Source organism: Hippocampus zosterae, chromosome 9 (genome assembly GCF_025434085.1).
Source record: "Hippocampus zosterae strain Florida chromosome 9, ASM2543408v3, whole genome shotgun sequence".
Lineage (NCBI taxonomy): Eukaryota > Metazoa > Chordata > Actinopteri > Syngnathiformes > Syngnathidae > Hippocampus > Hippocampus zosterae.
Window position 1 is genome coordinate 23,681,888 of NC_067459.1, and position 12,228 is coordinate 23,694,115.

The 12,228-nt window shown below is 40.3% G+C and overlaps 1 protein-coding gene across 1 annotated transcript in view; it reads right to left on the reverse strand.

Annotated features, from left to right (window-relative positions):
* stab1 (stabilin 1) overlaps positions 1 to 11,078 on the reverse strand; it is a 32,690-nt gene extending 21,612 nt beyond the window's left edge. The window contains exons 1-25 of the mRNA XM_052076547.1: positions 10,746 to 11,078; positions 9,774 to 10,017; positions 9,501 to 9,586; positions 8,782 to 8,851; positions 8,582 to 8,677; positions 7,906 to 8,019; positions 7,568 to 7,755; positions 7,355 to 7,491; positions 7,108 to 7,235; positions 6,619 to 6,692; positions 6,379 to 6,504; positions 4,976 to 5,128; positions 4,801 to 4,872; positions 4,063 to 4,176; positions 3,930 to 3,983; positions 3,489 to 3,569; positions 3,240 to 3,398; positions 3,076 to 3,138; positions 2,888 to 2,980; positions 2,662 to 2,748; positions 1,901 to 2,012; positions 1,620 to 1,806; positions 541 to 634; positions 260 to 418; positions 40 to 135 (exon numbers count right to left, since the gene is read on the reverse strand). Of these exons, the coding sequence (XP_051932507.1) occupies positions 40 to 135; positions 260 to 418; positions 541 to 634; positions 1,620 to 1,806; positions 1,901 to 2,012; positions 2,662 to 2,748; positions 2,888 to 2,980; positions 3,076 to 3,138; positions 3,240 to 3,398; positions 3,489 to 3,569; positions 3,930 to 3,983; positions 4,063 to 4,176; positions 4,801 to 4,872; positions 4,976 to 5,128; positions 6,379 to 6,504; positions 6,619 to 6,692; positions 7,108 to 7,235; positions 7,355 to 7,491; positions 7,568 to 7,755; positions 7,906 to 8,019; positions 8,582 to 8,677; positions 8,782 to 8,851; positions 9,501 to 9,586; positions 9,774 to 10,017; positions 10,746 to 10,802 (2,844 nt within the window). The 5' untranslated portion in view covers positions 10,803 to 11,078. The remainder of the gene's footprint in view (positions 1 to 39; positions 136 to 259; positions 419 to 540; positions 635 to 1,619; positions 1,807 to 1,900; positions 2,013 to 2,661; positions 2,749 to 2,887; positions 2,981 to 3,075; positions 3,139 to 3,239; positions 3,399 to 3,488; positions 3,570 to 3,929; positions 3,984 to 4,062; positions 4,177 to 4,800; positions 4,873 to 4,975; positions 5,129 to 6,378; positions 6,505 to 6,618; positions 6,693 to 7,107; positions 7,236 to 7,354; positions 7,492 to 7,567; positions 7,756 to 7,905; positions 8,020 to 8,581; positions 8,678 to 8,781; positions 8,852 to 9,500; positions 9,587 to 9,773; positions 10,018 to 10,745) is intronic.
* Positions 11,079 to 12,228: the final 1,150 nt, after the last annotated feature.

Below are 12,228 nucleotides of genomic sequence, written 5' to 3' on the forward strand. Positions count from 1 at the left end.
ACACAATCAGCGTGGTGTGGCGCGATTGCGCATCCTTACCAGTTCATGGCAGCCTCCATTTTTGATGAAGCAGGGATTAACTAAGTCACAATCCACACCATTCCCCGTGTAACCTGTTTTGCACACGCACTCACTCTACGGGGGCACAGACACACCGAAATGTACATGTTAACAGGTACATTAATTCATTCATAATTTGTAGTCATTTTTTTATTGGGAGAACAGCCTTTGAAGAACCCCCTCCACATTAAGCTCTAACCTGTCCGGGTCCAATGTGGTTGCAATCTGCGTTTGGGCTGCAGCCTCCTCGCGCGTCCGTCTGGCAGTTGTTGACCTCCACGCATACGCGCCCGTCACCCGTCCAACCTTCCACGCACACGCACGAGACGTTGCCCGGAGACACATACACACACTCGGCCTGGCGGGAGCAAAACCACCACCCCCACCAAAAAACAAAGTAATGAAGAGGTATCTGTACTTTGTGACTTCTGGCCGCTGCATGCGATTGACTTTTTGGAGGATGTTGTGGCGAAATCTTACATTGGCGTGGCAGCCTCCTCTGTTGCTCTTCAGACAGCGGTTGATGGCTGTGCATGAGTGGCCGTCGCCCTCGTAGCCGTCCCGACAAACACACCTGGCGCAAACAGCAAAAGTACTTACTTACTCTCAGTGCTTAAGGAATGATGCAAAAAATAAAAGTTGCCCGCTAGAACAAGTTAGATGGGAAATCATGAAAAAAAAAAATGTAGGATCTGATGAGAAAAGTTTTGAAAAAGAAAATAAAAAGGCAACTATTTTGCAAAAACATTTTTTATCACCCCTCCAAAAAAATAATAGATTGAGGTAAAATTATTGGAATTACTGGAAAATATGGCACATTTCTTCTTGAGAAAAGAAGACTATTCTAAAATTATTTTTACAACATTGTTGTTTTCCTGAAAAAATGTGACTTAACCATTCTTGAAAATAAACAACCGCATTCTTAAGCGAGTGTGTGTTTTTTGAGGAAAAATATTACTTGAGTGCCAAAATTACAGTTTTCTCATCATTTTTCCCTAGTAAAATTAAAATTTCCCTCGCTTATAATTGAATTTTATTTCCTCACCAATAAAAAGCAAATCACTTTAATTTAGTACTTGGGGTTGGAAAATAAGACAAAAAAAGTCTATAAAATGATGCCATTTATAAAAAAGATAATTCAATATATATCTTTTTTTTTTATCTAAAACAATGTTTAAAAAATTAAATTCCCTTAAATACTGACAACTTCTGGGACTGTGATGTACTATAAGAAGAAAAAGTCGTTCATTTTTTTCCACATTAAAAAAATAAAATAAAATTCATGCTTTCAAGAACAGTCATGACCCCCCCCCCCCAGAAGAACAGAGTTCTATTTTTGAGGTGGGGAAAAGTATAATTTTGGAGGAAAAAAAACGTAACTTTTAATTTATTCTAATTTCCTGAAAAGTTTTTTTACTTTGATCAAATATTATGAACCCTCGAACATATTGACTTTCTTTTTCTCCCCCTGGCTCCACCGCAGTCTGGAGCTCAACCCTGCCCCGTGTGGTTCACGGTGGTGGTGCAGCATTTGGTCCACGGGGGCGAGTCAGTCTCACGTAATTTGCAGGCCGTTGTGCGTGCAATACGCGTTGATGTGGCAGTGTTCCATCAGGCCATCGGCGTTGCACGGCGTGGCTGCTTTATCGCAACGCTCCCCGGAGAAACCTTCCAGACACGAGCCGCGCCGACACACACCGCCACTGCCCGGTCGGTTGTCGCATACGCCGTGGACGCAGTGACATTCTGCCAGCACACACATAAACGATACAAGACACACGACACGCTAAAGTGGCGTTCGAGGCCGACGGCCGGCTTCAACCAGTGGGGCACGCGTCACCTTCATCGCAGTGCTCTCCATGTTTGGACGGGTCGGAGCAAATGTGGCAGGCCACGCCCTCAAAGGGTGATTGACAGCTGCAAGACCCGTTCCCGCCGATACCGTCGAAGCACTGTAAAAAACAAAAACAAATGCGTTTAGGTATGTAAAATAACAACACAAAAATAACGCAAAAAAATAAATGTACACTATGTAATGTGGAATAATTACAAGAATAATAAAACAACTACAAATACTAAAATAAGAGAATACAAATACAATAGCAAAATAAATAACTTTTCATATTCTTTTTGTGAAAATGAAATCAATGCAAAAAACAAGCAAAAATATGGATTAAAAAAAGTATTACAAAAAACACATCCATCCATCCATCCATTTTCCGATCCGCTTTATCCTCACAAGGGTCGCGGGGGTGCTGGAGCCTATCCCAGCACAAAAAGTGAATCAAATCAAATCTTTTTAGAAACAATTACTCCCTCCATTATTTGATAAAATGAAAAGAAATTTTTCTAAAGTAGTATAAAATGAAGTGACAAAAAAGATAAAATATTAGAAAAATAATGAAGAAAATGACAAAAAGAATACAAAAACAAATTCACAAAAAGAATAAAAAAATAAAACAATATAAAATCCAAAACAAAAAGAAATCACAAAAAATACTGAATTTTAAAAAATAGACCAAACAATACAATGAAAAAAAAAACACGCAGATGATATTGCAGGTCATACAAATAATAGTGAAGCGAGTTGTTGTTACTGACCGTTCCTTTGTCGTAACAGGGATGCTGGAAGCCACCGATGCATGGCTTGCAGTCAGGCCCGAAGAAACCTTTGCAGCACTTGGCCGTCTGATCAGGAACACAACAACGTATACGGTACTTCCTTCTTATTAGATGGATTAATGGAGTCAGAGAACAAAAACAATTGACGAGTATCTAAGTTCTCTTGAAAATATTTTCAAAAGAAAATGAGTGACTATGGCCTGACCCGTGTGGTGACGTTGCAGTTCTTGGCACAGCCTTTGCTCGGCGACCGATGCAGAGGGGACGGCGTGTAGTCGCAGCCGATCAGGTGAGTGTCCTGAACAACATGACATTTGGTTGGATGGTAGATGCATGCATGTAGACATGGGCGGACGGACAGACAGATGCATGGATGCATGGATGGATTTTTACCAGTTCAGTGCTGCCAACCGGACAGGATGTCTCAAACAGGTAACTACAGTGAACACACGGACCCTGAAAGAACACAAGTGAGTATTTTTTGTCTCTGCGTACACTCATAAAGCTCTGTATTTTGATGAGAGTGTGTGTGTGTGTGTGTGTGTGGAGGTCCTGACTTGTGTGATTACGCTTTTGACGTCATCACATCTGTGCGGCATGATGGGCAGGATGGTGGACGGGTAGAGGAGGCCATCAATCAAGTGGATGATACCGTTGAACACTCGGTTGTTGGGTGACAGCACGCGCACGCCCTGACTGCCCAGCAGGAGGTCACCCTGAGAAAGGAGGTCGAGTAGGCGTGGAAGGGGGCGGCGTCAGATTAGCCTGGGGTCCCCACAAAGAGAGCCGATAGGAGAGCAGCTCACCTCAGAGGACGTGGAGATGGTCAGCAGCTGATTGGCCATCGTCTCGATATGCGGAAGAGCCATCAGGTCGTCGGACGTCAGCTATGGAGCCAACAATAACAACAGCAACATTTCAACTTGATTGGGAGTTAGAAATTGCATTAAAAGTATTAAAAATAGCTTCAGGAGAATTCAAATGAAGACTCTAATTTAATTTTTCTTTTCAAAAGGGGAAAAAAAACTGCATGAAAACATAAAAAAAATTCCCCTGGTTAAATCAAGTTATTATTTTTAAAATGAGAAAATATACATTTTGTTGTTTTGTAAAAAAAAAAACTAACAACATGTGCCTAGTATTCTGAATGCAATGTCATATTTTTGTCTTTTGTTTTTCGGTTTTAAAAATATGACATTTTATGCATATCAGCACACGTGTGCGTGTGTGTGTGTGTGTCTCCTTACGCTGCCCTTTATATAAATGTGGTTCCGGAGAAGTTCTTGAAGTTTGGGTTTGGCCTGAGGAGCACATGAAAGCAGGTTTGTGAGTGAGTTGATTGCTGTTGTGGTTATTTTTTTTTTTTTCGCTGGTGCGCACATCATTGAGCATGTAGAGGATGCTGCCGTCTCTGGCGTTGTCCACGGCCTGGTTACTGGGGATGAAGACGGTCAGAGGGCCCGGGCCATTCAGGGGCAGCATCGCGCCGCAATTCTGTACACGCGCACACACACACACACACACAGCTCAAAACAAGTTTTGAGATGGCTTCCAAATCTTTCGACGAATCGAGATGTTGTTTTCAAAAACAAGATTTTAATCTGTGTTTGTCTAACAGTTGAAATTGTTCATCATTGTTTTAAACAGCATAGATTGGATCTCCGCCAAGGAACTCAGTCGGCCAGTGAACAGCGACACTCTGCTAATGACTGACACAAAGAAAAAAGAAAAACAACAACAAAAATGTTTTTTGAAAAAAAAATAGTGTTGTGTTTATTCTTTTTTGTGTTATTAATTGTTTCAACTTCCTTTGTTTTTATATGTCTGATTTTTACTTTACGCCCAGCACATTTCAGTCCTGGTTCTGTTTGAAGTGCTCAATAAATAAAGTTGTTGCATGTCAGGTAAGTTAAAATACAAATAAAATTGACACATAAAAAAATATAAATACTGTCTATCAAACCGCCTTGCAAAAATTTGAAAAATTCTCCCTGTATTTTTTCTAAACCACTCAAATATTTTTTTTCCTTTGTGTTTCAAATGAGAATAAAAATAGCAGTTTGAAAAAAAATAAAATGTAGTATCAGCCTGTGATATTTTAAAATCATTTTGACTCACATCAACGAGTGACAGGAAGCGGTTGAAGGCGGGCTCTTTTCTCACAACCTCCCCGACGTTCAATGTTGCAAACTTCCCCCCAATAAAAAAAAAAAAAGACATATATCACAAAATTATTATTCCTATTCATATTGTTATCATGGTACATCCTGCATATATTGAGTAATGTACTGACCGATGCGGAATGAGGAAGAGGAGCAGGAGCAGGCAGGTTGTCAGGGGTCGTCATGATTGGCCGGTCGATGATGTGGATGACGCCGTTGGCGGCCGGCAGGTCGGCCTGGACGATGGCATACATCCGCGTGGGATCGTGCAGCATGATGAAACGCTAGCGAGGACACAACACACAAACGCAAAAAAATCAAAGCATGTCAACGATCATTCACACCTCGTTTACTTGAATTGGACAAGCAAGGAATGGAAATTTGCCCCGCTTGTCCAAATTTCAATTCCCCTGCGCAGCAAATCTTACTTACAGTTTGGAAGGATTAAAAAAAAAAAGATTTTAAAAAAAAACTGTGATCAGTTGAGGTATTACAAAAACAAAATGTGAAGATACATATTCATTATTTATTTTTTATTTAAAAAAAAAAAAGACACCAATTCGGAAATATTTATTTCGCATCTCGGAAAACATGAAAAGATGATCTCAGGATTTTAATAAGATAAGATAAGATAAGATATCCTTTATTCGTCCCACACTGGGGAAATTTACAGTAATAAATAATACATTTAATATACGTTGTTAAATATTGTACCATATATCAGGTTGACGAGAAAACAAAACACATTTTCGTTGCGTTTCAATTTTTTCCAGACTGAAGATATTAAATTAGGATTCTTCTTTAGTTTCATCTTTAATTTTAAACTGAAAAACAAGACAATCTTTTTTTGTCTTGTCTGGTTTAAAAGGGAAGGATCTTTTAAATATGTTAACAGATTTGAAATATATTAAAGCTTTTTAAATATTTTTACGGTTGACAGGTGTTTTTTTTAACGTCACAGTATGTGGAAATATTATACTTTAACTTTTGATAAATTTGGTTTTTAATTTTTAATAAAAAGAACACCAATTTAGAATTGACTTTCTTTTTGGATGTTAGAAATAACAATTTCAAGACATTACATTTACATTTTAACTTTGTTTTTAATCTTAAAATAATGATTTCAAAATATGTGCGGGGGTTGCTTTTCCGGTTGAAAATCATTTTTTTGTATATTTGAATAAAAAGTAAGGTGGAGCTAACGCCTTTTGTGCTTTTAATTTTTATTCAGATTTTCTTAAAATGCGGATGTGTTCTATTTTTACATGTTGAAATTTTTTATCGGGAAAAACAAGAAAATCACCTTTCTTGGTGTTTTGGAAACAAGAAATTAAACAAATGACTGATGAGCAAATTCCACAAAAATGTCAAAACTATTTTCCCATGACACCCTTAAAACTGCTGGGTTAGAAATAAGCCATATTGGGTTTCCAGCATTTTTAAAGGTGTAGGAAAATAAGGTCAGAGGACCTCAATTAGGAGGTTTTCCAAAAGTGGAGTATTTGTGACGTTTTGTTTGCTGGCTCCTTGGTACCTTGTTGTCTTTGCACTTCATTTTGGCGCCTCCGTACATGTTGAACTGTCGGCCGTCTGCCATGTCCCGCAGCAGGTGCTGACCCAGGATCAGGTGGTCGCGACACACCTTCTCCTCGTTCACAGACTGCAAGTGCAAAGCGGAAGAGCCCGTCAAGATGGATATTCATGTCTCCAGAGCAATGGCGTCATTGTATTTATTGGAGGGTGAGGTGGTAAAAGAATAGCCCGATCCTCGTACGCTCGGAGCCGTTTGGATCTGAGGGACGAAAGCCGTGAACGGTCCGTGAGTCATCAGCGATAGGCAACCTTTGACTGAAACACAAAACGAAATACCATTAGAATAATGCACAAACATCAGCAGTCATAAGTTATTGGTGTACGCAGTAGAAATGCATACATAATGTATTTTTTATATTATTGTAACCACTACTCATTATTTCGGAATTAAAAATCATCAACGTGAATGTCAATAATTTACTGCTTCGTTTCATTGAACTAACTTGCAAAGTTTGCGCTTCTTAAAGCTTGGATGTGCTGGTACAATTCGTTATACACGGGAAAAGCCACAGCCGTGTACCGTATCGAAGAAACTCATTGAATCGTAAAAAAAAATCGAATTGTTCCACTTGAAAATGGACTGTTCATTGTGGCATTGTTGTTATCATTTTTTTTTAAGTCTGACAAGAAACCAAGTAGGTGTGTGGTGTACGGAGTGTAATATTGATACCAAAGAGGTCAAAGGCCCCCATGAGTTTGTTTTTCTGTACTCCATAGCGGTTCAGGTCCTGCAGACGATCCAGGATGTTACCATAGCAACGGCGCCCATCGCCGATCTCACCCGGCATGCACACACACCTGACCAAAAAAAAAAAAACCCAAAACGCACACATGGAGAAACTGCATGACTTGTTCAAGTCAGTTCGTTCTTGTCATCAGTATCAAATTCATTGAATTTGGACAAAAGTGTGTCTGACCTGGCATTTCCATCCAGTCCAGTTTCACAAACGGCCGACGAGTGGCAGGTGCCCGCCGAGCAGGACGAAAGCAGCCGGCAGCCCGACTTGGGGCTGGCCCCCACCGGAGCCATGCCGGACATGCACTCGCAGGCCGCCTGGAAGACAAAGAATAAAAAAATCACATGTCACGCTCGTCATCAGCCTCGGAACGGCGCAGCTCTTTGACCGCACCTTGTTGGGCCCCTTAAAGACGCAGACGGTGCTGTTGAGGGGACAGCCGCCGTTGTTGACGGCGCAAGGATTTTTGGGTACGCAGACGCGGCCGTCACCCTCAAAATCGGCCTTGCAGGCGCAGCTGACCTTTGACCCCTGCGTGGAGCACTGAGCGTTGACGTCGCAGCTGCTCGACATGCACATGCCTTAAAAAGATCGACAAATAAAGAGTAAAAATTCTAAGAGGACGCCGTAACACATCACACTTCCAATACAAAGAGGAACATAACTGGAAAATGCACCTCTCCCTTTAAAAATCTATGCATGTGAACGAAAGGGTCAGGTGTCATGTTTACTTGCGCATTTGTTGTTCTGCGACTTCCTGTATCCTGGCAAACATTGGCACGTGGCGGCGTCTCCTTCTCCTTCGCAGTATGAGTATGCGCCGCATGAGTTGCAACGGCTGTTCACTGAACACACACAAAAAAAAAAACCCACACACAGTCTCAATGAGCACACAGGATGACTGGGTGAATCTTAGGAAGCATGTGAACTCTCTGACAAGGACATGATCATGTGCTTGTGCTAAAAACTACAAAAATGGCTGCTCTAGCTTGACCCATGGAAGACACTGGGCCCTTATGATTAATTGACATGGCAAAAATTGCACAAAAAAAAGGGGGGAAAAAATTTTGGTCAAATTTACCATAACATTTCATTATAATTCCTCATTTTAAAATCACATTTCATTTTATTTTCTATATTTCATTTATACTTCACTAATATATAAACATATTTGTTTTAATAGTAATTAAATTTTTAATCAATGTCTAAGCATAATTGTAATTGTAGTGGACATTTTTTTAATCACACCATTGTTATGCAATGACAACATAAATTTGATGTGCTAAATTAAATGATCTTGATTTTGAATGAAGTTCTAAAATTAATGATCTTGTACCCACACTACAATGTGGATTTTATTTTATTATATCTTATGAGTGAAGTGAAGGAGCGAGTGCGACGCGTCACCTTGGTCACATCGCTTCCCCGCGTACGGCGGCTGACAGAAGCACTGGCCGCTGCCCTCAGGGCCTTGCTCGCACCCACCGTGCTCGCAGTCGCACGCTAGCACAAAACATGCAACAGCACAACATAAGAAGACACACAGAATACAGCGACGTAACCTCCAGTCATTTCTAATGTAGTTCGGCGGGCATGTGAGCTCTGACCTTTGTCACAGTTGCTGCCAAAAGTATTCTCCTTGCTACACGTCTGGCACGCAAACCCACTGAAGCCTTCCTGGCAACACGAGGTGGCAGGAGCAAGTGTTACATAATGGCAGGATCAGGTACTCGAGGCGGCAGGAACAGGTAGTAATAATGGCAGCGGTAGGAACATGCTGATGTCGTGGGACGAGTGACAGAAACTGTAACAGGGTCACTGGGAGCAGCTGGAACAGGCAGCAGAAGCAGCAGAGAGTTGAAGCAACAGGAACAGGTAGTGAGGCAGGAGCAGGGACTGGAACAAGGAGCAACAGGAAAAGACATAAGAAGCAACATCAACAAGTGTTAGAAGCAGCAGGAACAGGCAGAAGAAGATGAAGGAAGAGGAATAAAAAGCAGCAAGAGCAGGAATGGAATAAGAAGTAGCAGGAACAGAGATTGGGAGAAGAGATAGGAAGAATAGGCATGAAAAGATGCAAGAACGCCATGCAAAGCAGAAGGAGCGTGAATAAAAAGCAACAGGAACGGGTAGACATAGCAGGAAGAGGCCTGAAAAGCAGCAGGAACAGGAAAAAGCTGCAAAATCAGGAATAAAAGGTACCGTGGTAGAAAAAGGCAGTATAAGGAGCAGCAATGGGCATTAGAAGCAGCAGCAACAGGAAGGAGAGAGTAGCAGGAACAGGCACGAGAAGCTGTTGCAACAGGCATGCAGGAATGGTACTGACGTCACAGACGCAGGTCCCATTGCCGAGGTCTCCATCCATGCAGGTTCCGTGGAAGTTGCAGGTCTTCCCTGACCAGCTGGGACAGGCTGGGGCCATGTCAGCAACAATGGTGGTCACTTTCAAGCATTTTGCACTTCAAGTGGATATTTGATTACCAGTACTTTGAACTTTGGCCACTAATTAATTTTTTGACTCTTTCAACCAAATGTAAAAAAAAAAACCATTAAAAAAAAGCATACAGTAATCATTTGTCAAATTTTGCAAGCAACTCACGGAGACAAAGCGGCCCCCAGTACTGCGGGCAGCATCGTGGCTGCATGAAGCTCTTAACACAAAGGCGGTGGCATCCGTCCAGTAAGACTTTATTGCCGCCGATCTGGACCATGTAGCTGCAGTTCCTGACACCGCTGTTGGTGAAGCCGCGCGGGCACAGACTGCTGGTCACCGCCGCGCAGGACGTGCACACTGTGTACATGTCAACCCTCTGTGAGATATCACAGCGGCCGGGGGGCTGCGTCTATCGCAAGGAACAGGGTCAAAATCAACGATAGGTTAAGTTGAAGAAAACGGTCAATTGTAAATATTCAGCAAGTTTCTTTTTTTGGGGTGTGAAATTTGAAAAAATGTTTTCAGTCCTTTTTCAATTTTTGACTGATCTTACAATGATTATGTCAAATAGTACTACTTTTTATCTGTTAAAAAAATAAAATCTCCTAATATTGTAGTTCATTTTTGTAACATGTTTTCTCCAAAATATTTATATTAATACTGTTGTTATTTCTCAGGTCTTGGAAAAAAAAGACCAACTTAAAAGCGAGATAATAGAAAAAAAATAACTATTTGAATCTTGTAACAATATGGCCATACTCCGACATTGAAAGTTTTTTCTAAAATAGCAAAATCTCATTTCTTTTCAAGAATATCATCATTATAACAGTTTGAATTTTTCCTCTATATTTATGGAAACATTCAGAAATACAGTTGAAAAAAATAATGGAAAAAAGACACCAGATCAATATTATATAGAGAAAATAAAATGTATTAACTTGATCTATAAAAACAACTTTCAGTAGTATGTTTTTTTTCCTAAAAATATATATTTTTAATCTCAAATAATATTCTGAACATATTACATTCAGTATTCTTGTAATATTGGCCTTTTTATCTCCAAAAAAATACCACTTTCAACTCATCTGATGACTGCATTTTTCTTAAAAGAAACAAATGTGTGTGTGTGTGTGTTACCTGTAGTTGCAGTGAAGATTGTAGTCGTAGTAAGTATACTAGCAGCAGTAGCAACATGATTGAGTGTCCTGATTAAAAAATGAAAAAAAAAATCCCAAAAAATCATACAGTCAGAGGGCACACAAATAAAAGAAAAAGGGTTAAAAAAAACTATACAACGACGAGGCACAATAAAGTAAAACAATATATATTTATATTTAACCCCCCAAAAAAAGCAAGCCTGTCGCGGGATCTCTAGAAGTATTCCGATGAATGTGACAAAGTGAGCATGAAAGACCAGAGAGAAGCTGCGGCCATCATGTTGTGTCGACCGTGTCGGGCCCTCCCTCTCCTTTCTAATCAAGGAAGAGGCGGGAGGAAAACTGAAAAAGCACAACCAAACCCAGTGACATATTTACTCCTCCCCGCTACTGTACTCCGGTTATGGATCATTTTCATAGGATTTGATCAAGAATGCTAAAGACACAGCCCGCTGAATTTCATTTTTGAAAAATCAATTCATTTGACTGATGTGAGTTTGGAGGTTATTAAAGGTGTGATCATTGCAAAGGTAATAATTGTTTGAAAGAAAAAATAAAATAACACTTTCAGTGCCACACAAAGGGGTTGTACACGTGCATGCAACATATTTGGTCAAATTAAATCAATTGATTTAAGGAAATAGTCATTTTTGTTGTTCATTGAGATGTTTTCCTCCGAAAGGTGTTAATTAAAATATATCCAATTTAGTCTCATTAACTCATTAAAATAATGTGTTAATTTATGGTAAATAGAATAAGAAAAAGAGTCAACTCTTGGACAATTTTATTTAAGAAAGAAACTGGTCAAATTAAGTATTTATAAATGCGAGAAAAGGAAAAATCAGTTACTTTTTGACACAATACTAAATAAACGAATTCATGGTCAGTTACATTTTTTATTGTATGAATTAAGTCGATGATTCACAAATAAAATCAAAAGTGATCATGAGTCTTATATTTTTCAGTAGCTCTCTAAATGAGTTGGAGCATCTGTCTCTATAGAAAAATAAAATAAAAAGACAAATTCTGCCACACGGCCTGCCTAACCGTCTTCTTCCGCCTGTCATTTTTCTTTTTTTGTGGGCAGAAGGAATTTTTCTGGAACGTTTTCAGTTACTTTCTGAGTGAGCAGAGAAGGTGGCAGGCTTCCGGTTTGTAAACGGCAACCCGTTTGCGAGAAATCCTTCTTTCCTGACAGGAAGTTTAGGGCGGATTTCCCTTCCCTCGCCGGTGGCGGCGGTCCCCGTGGGCCGACGCAATTGGGACGGATTTCCTCGTACGAGCTGACACCACGGCTGCACAAAAAGAAAGAAAGGAACGCAAAAGCACTTTCTTTCCTGGCTTTAACGCCGACGTCGGGAACAAGCGGGCAAGAGGTCAAAGGTCGTGCTGCCAGGAACAATAGCAGGAAGTGCACGGACGCTCCAATGCTGACAATTTAAATAGTTTTCCCACCTATTAGG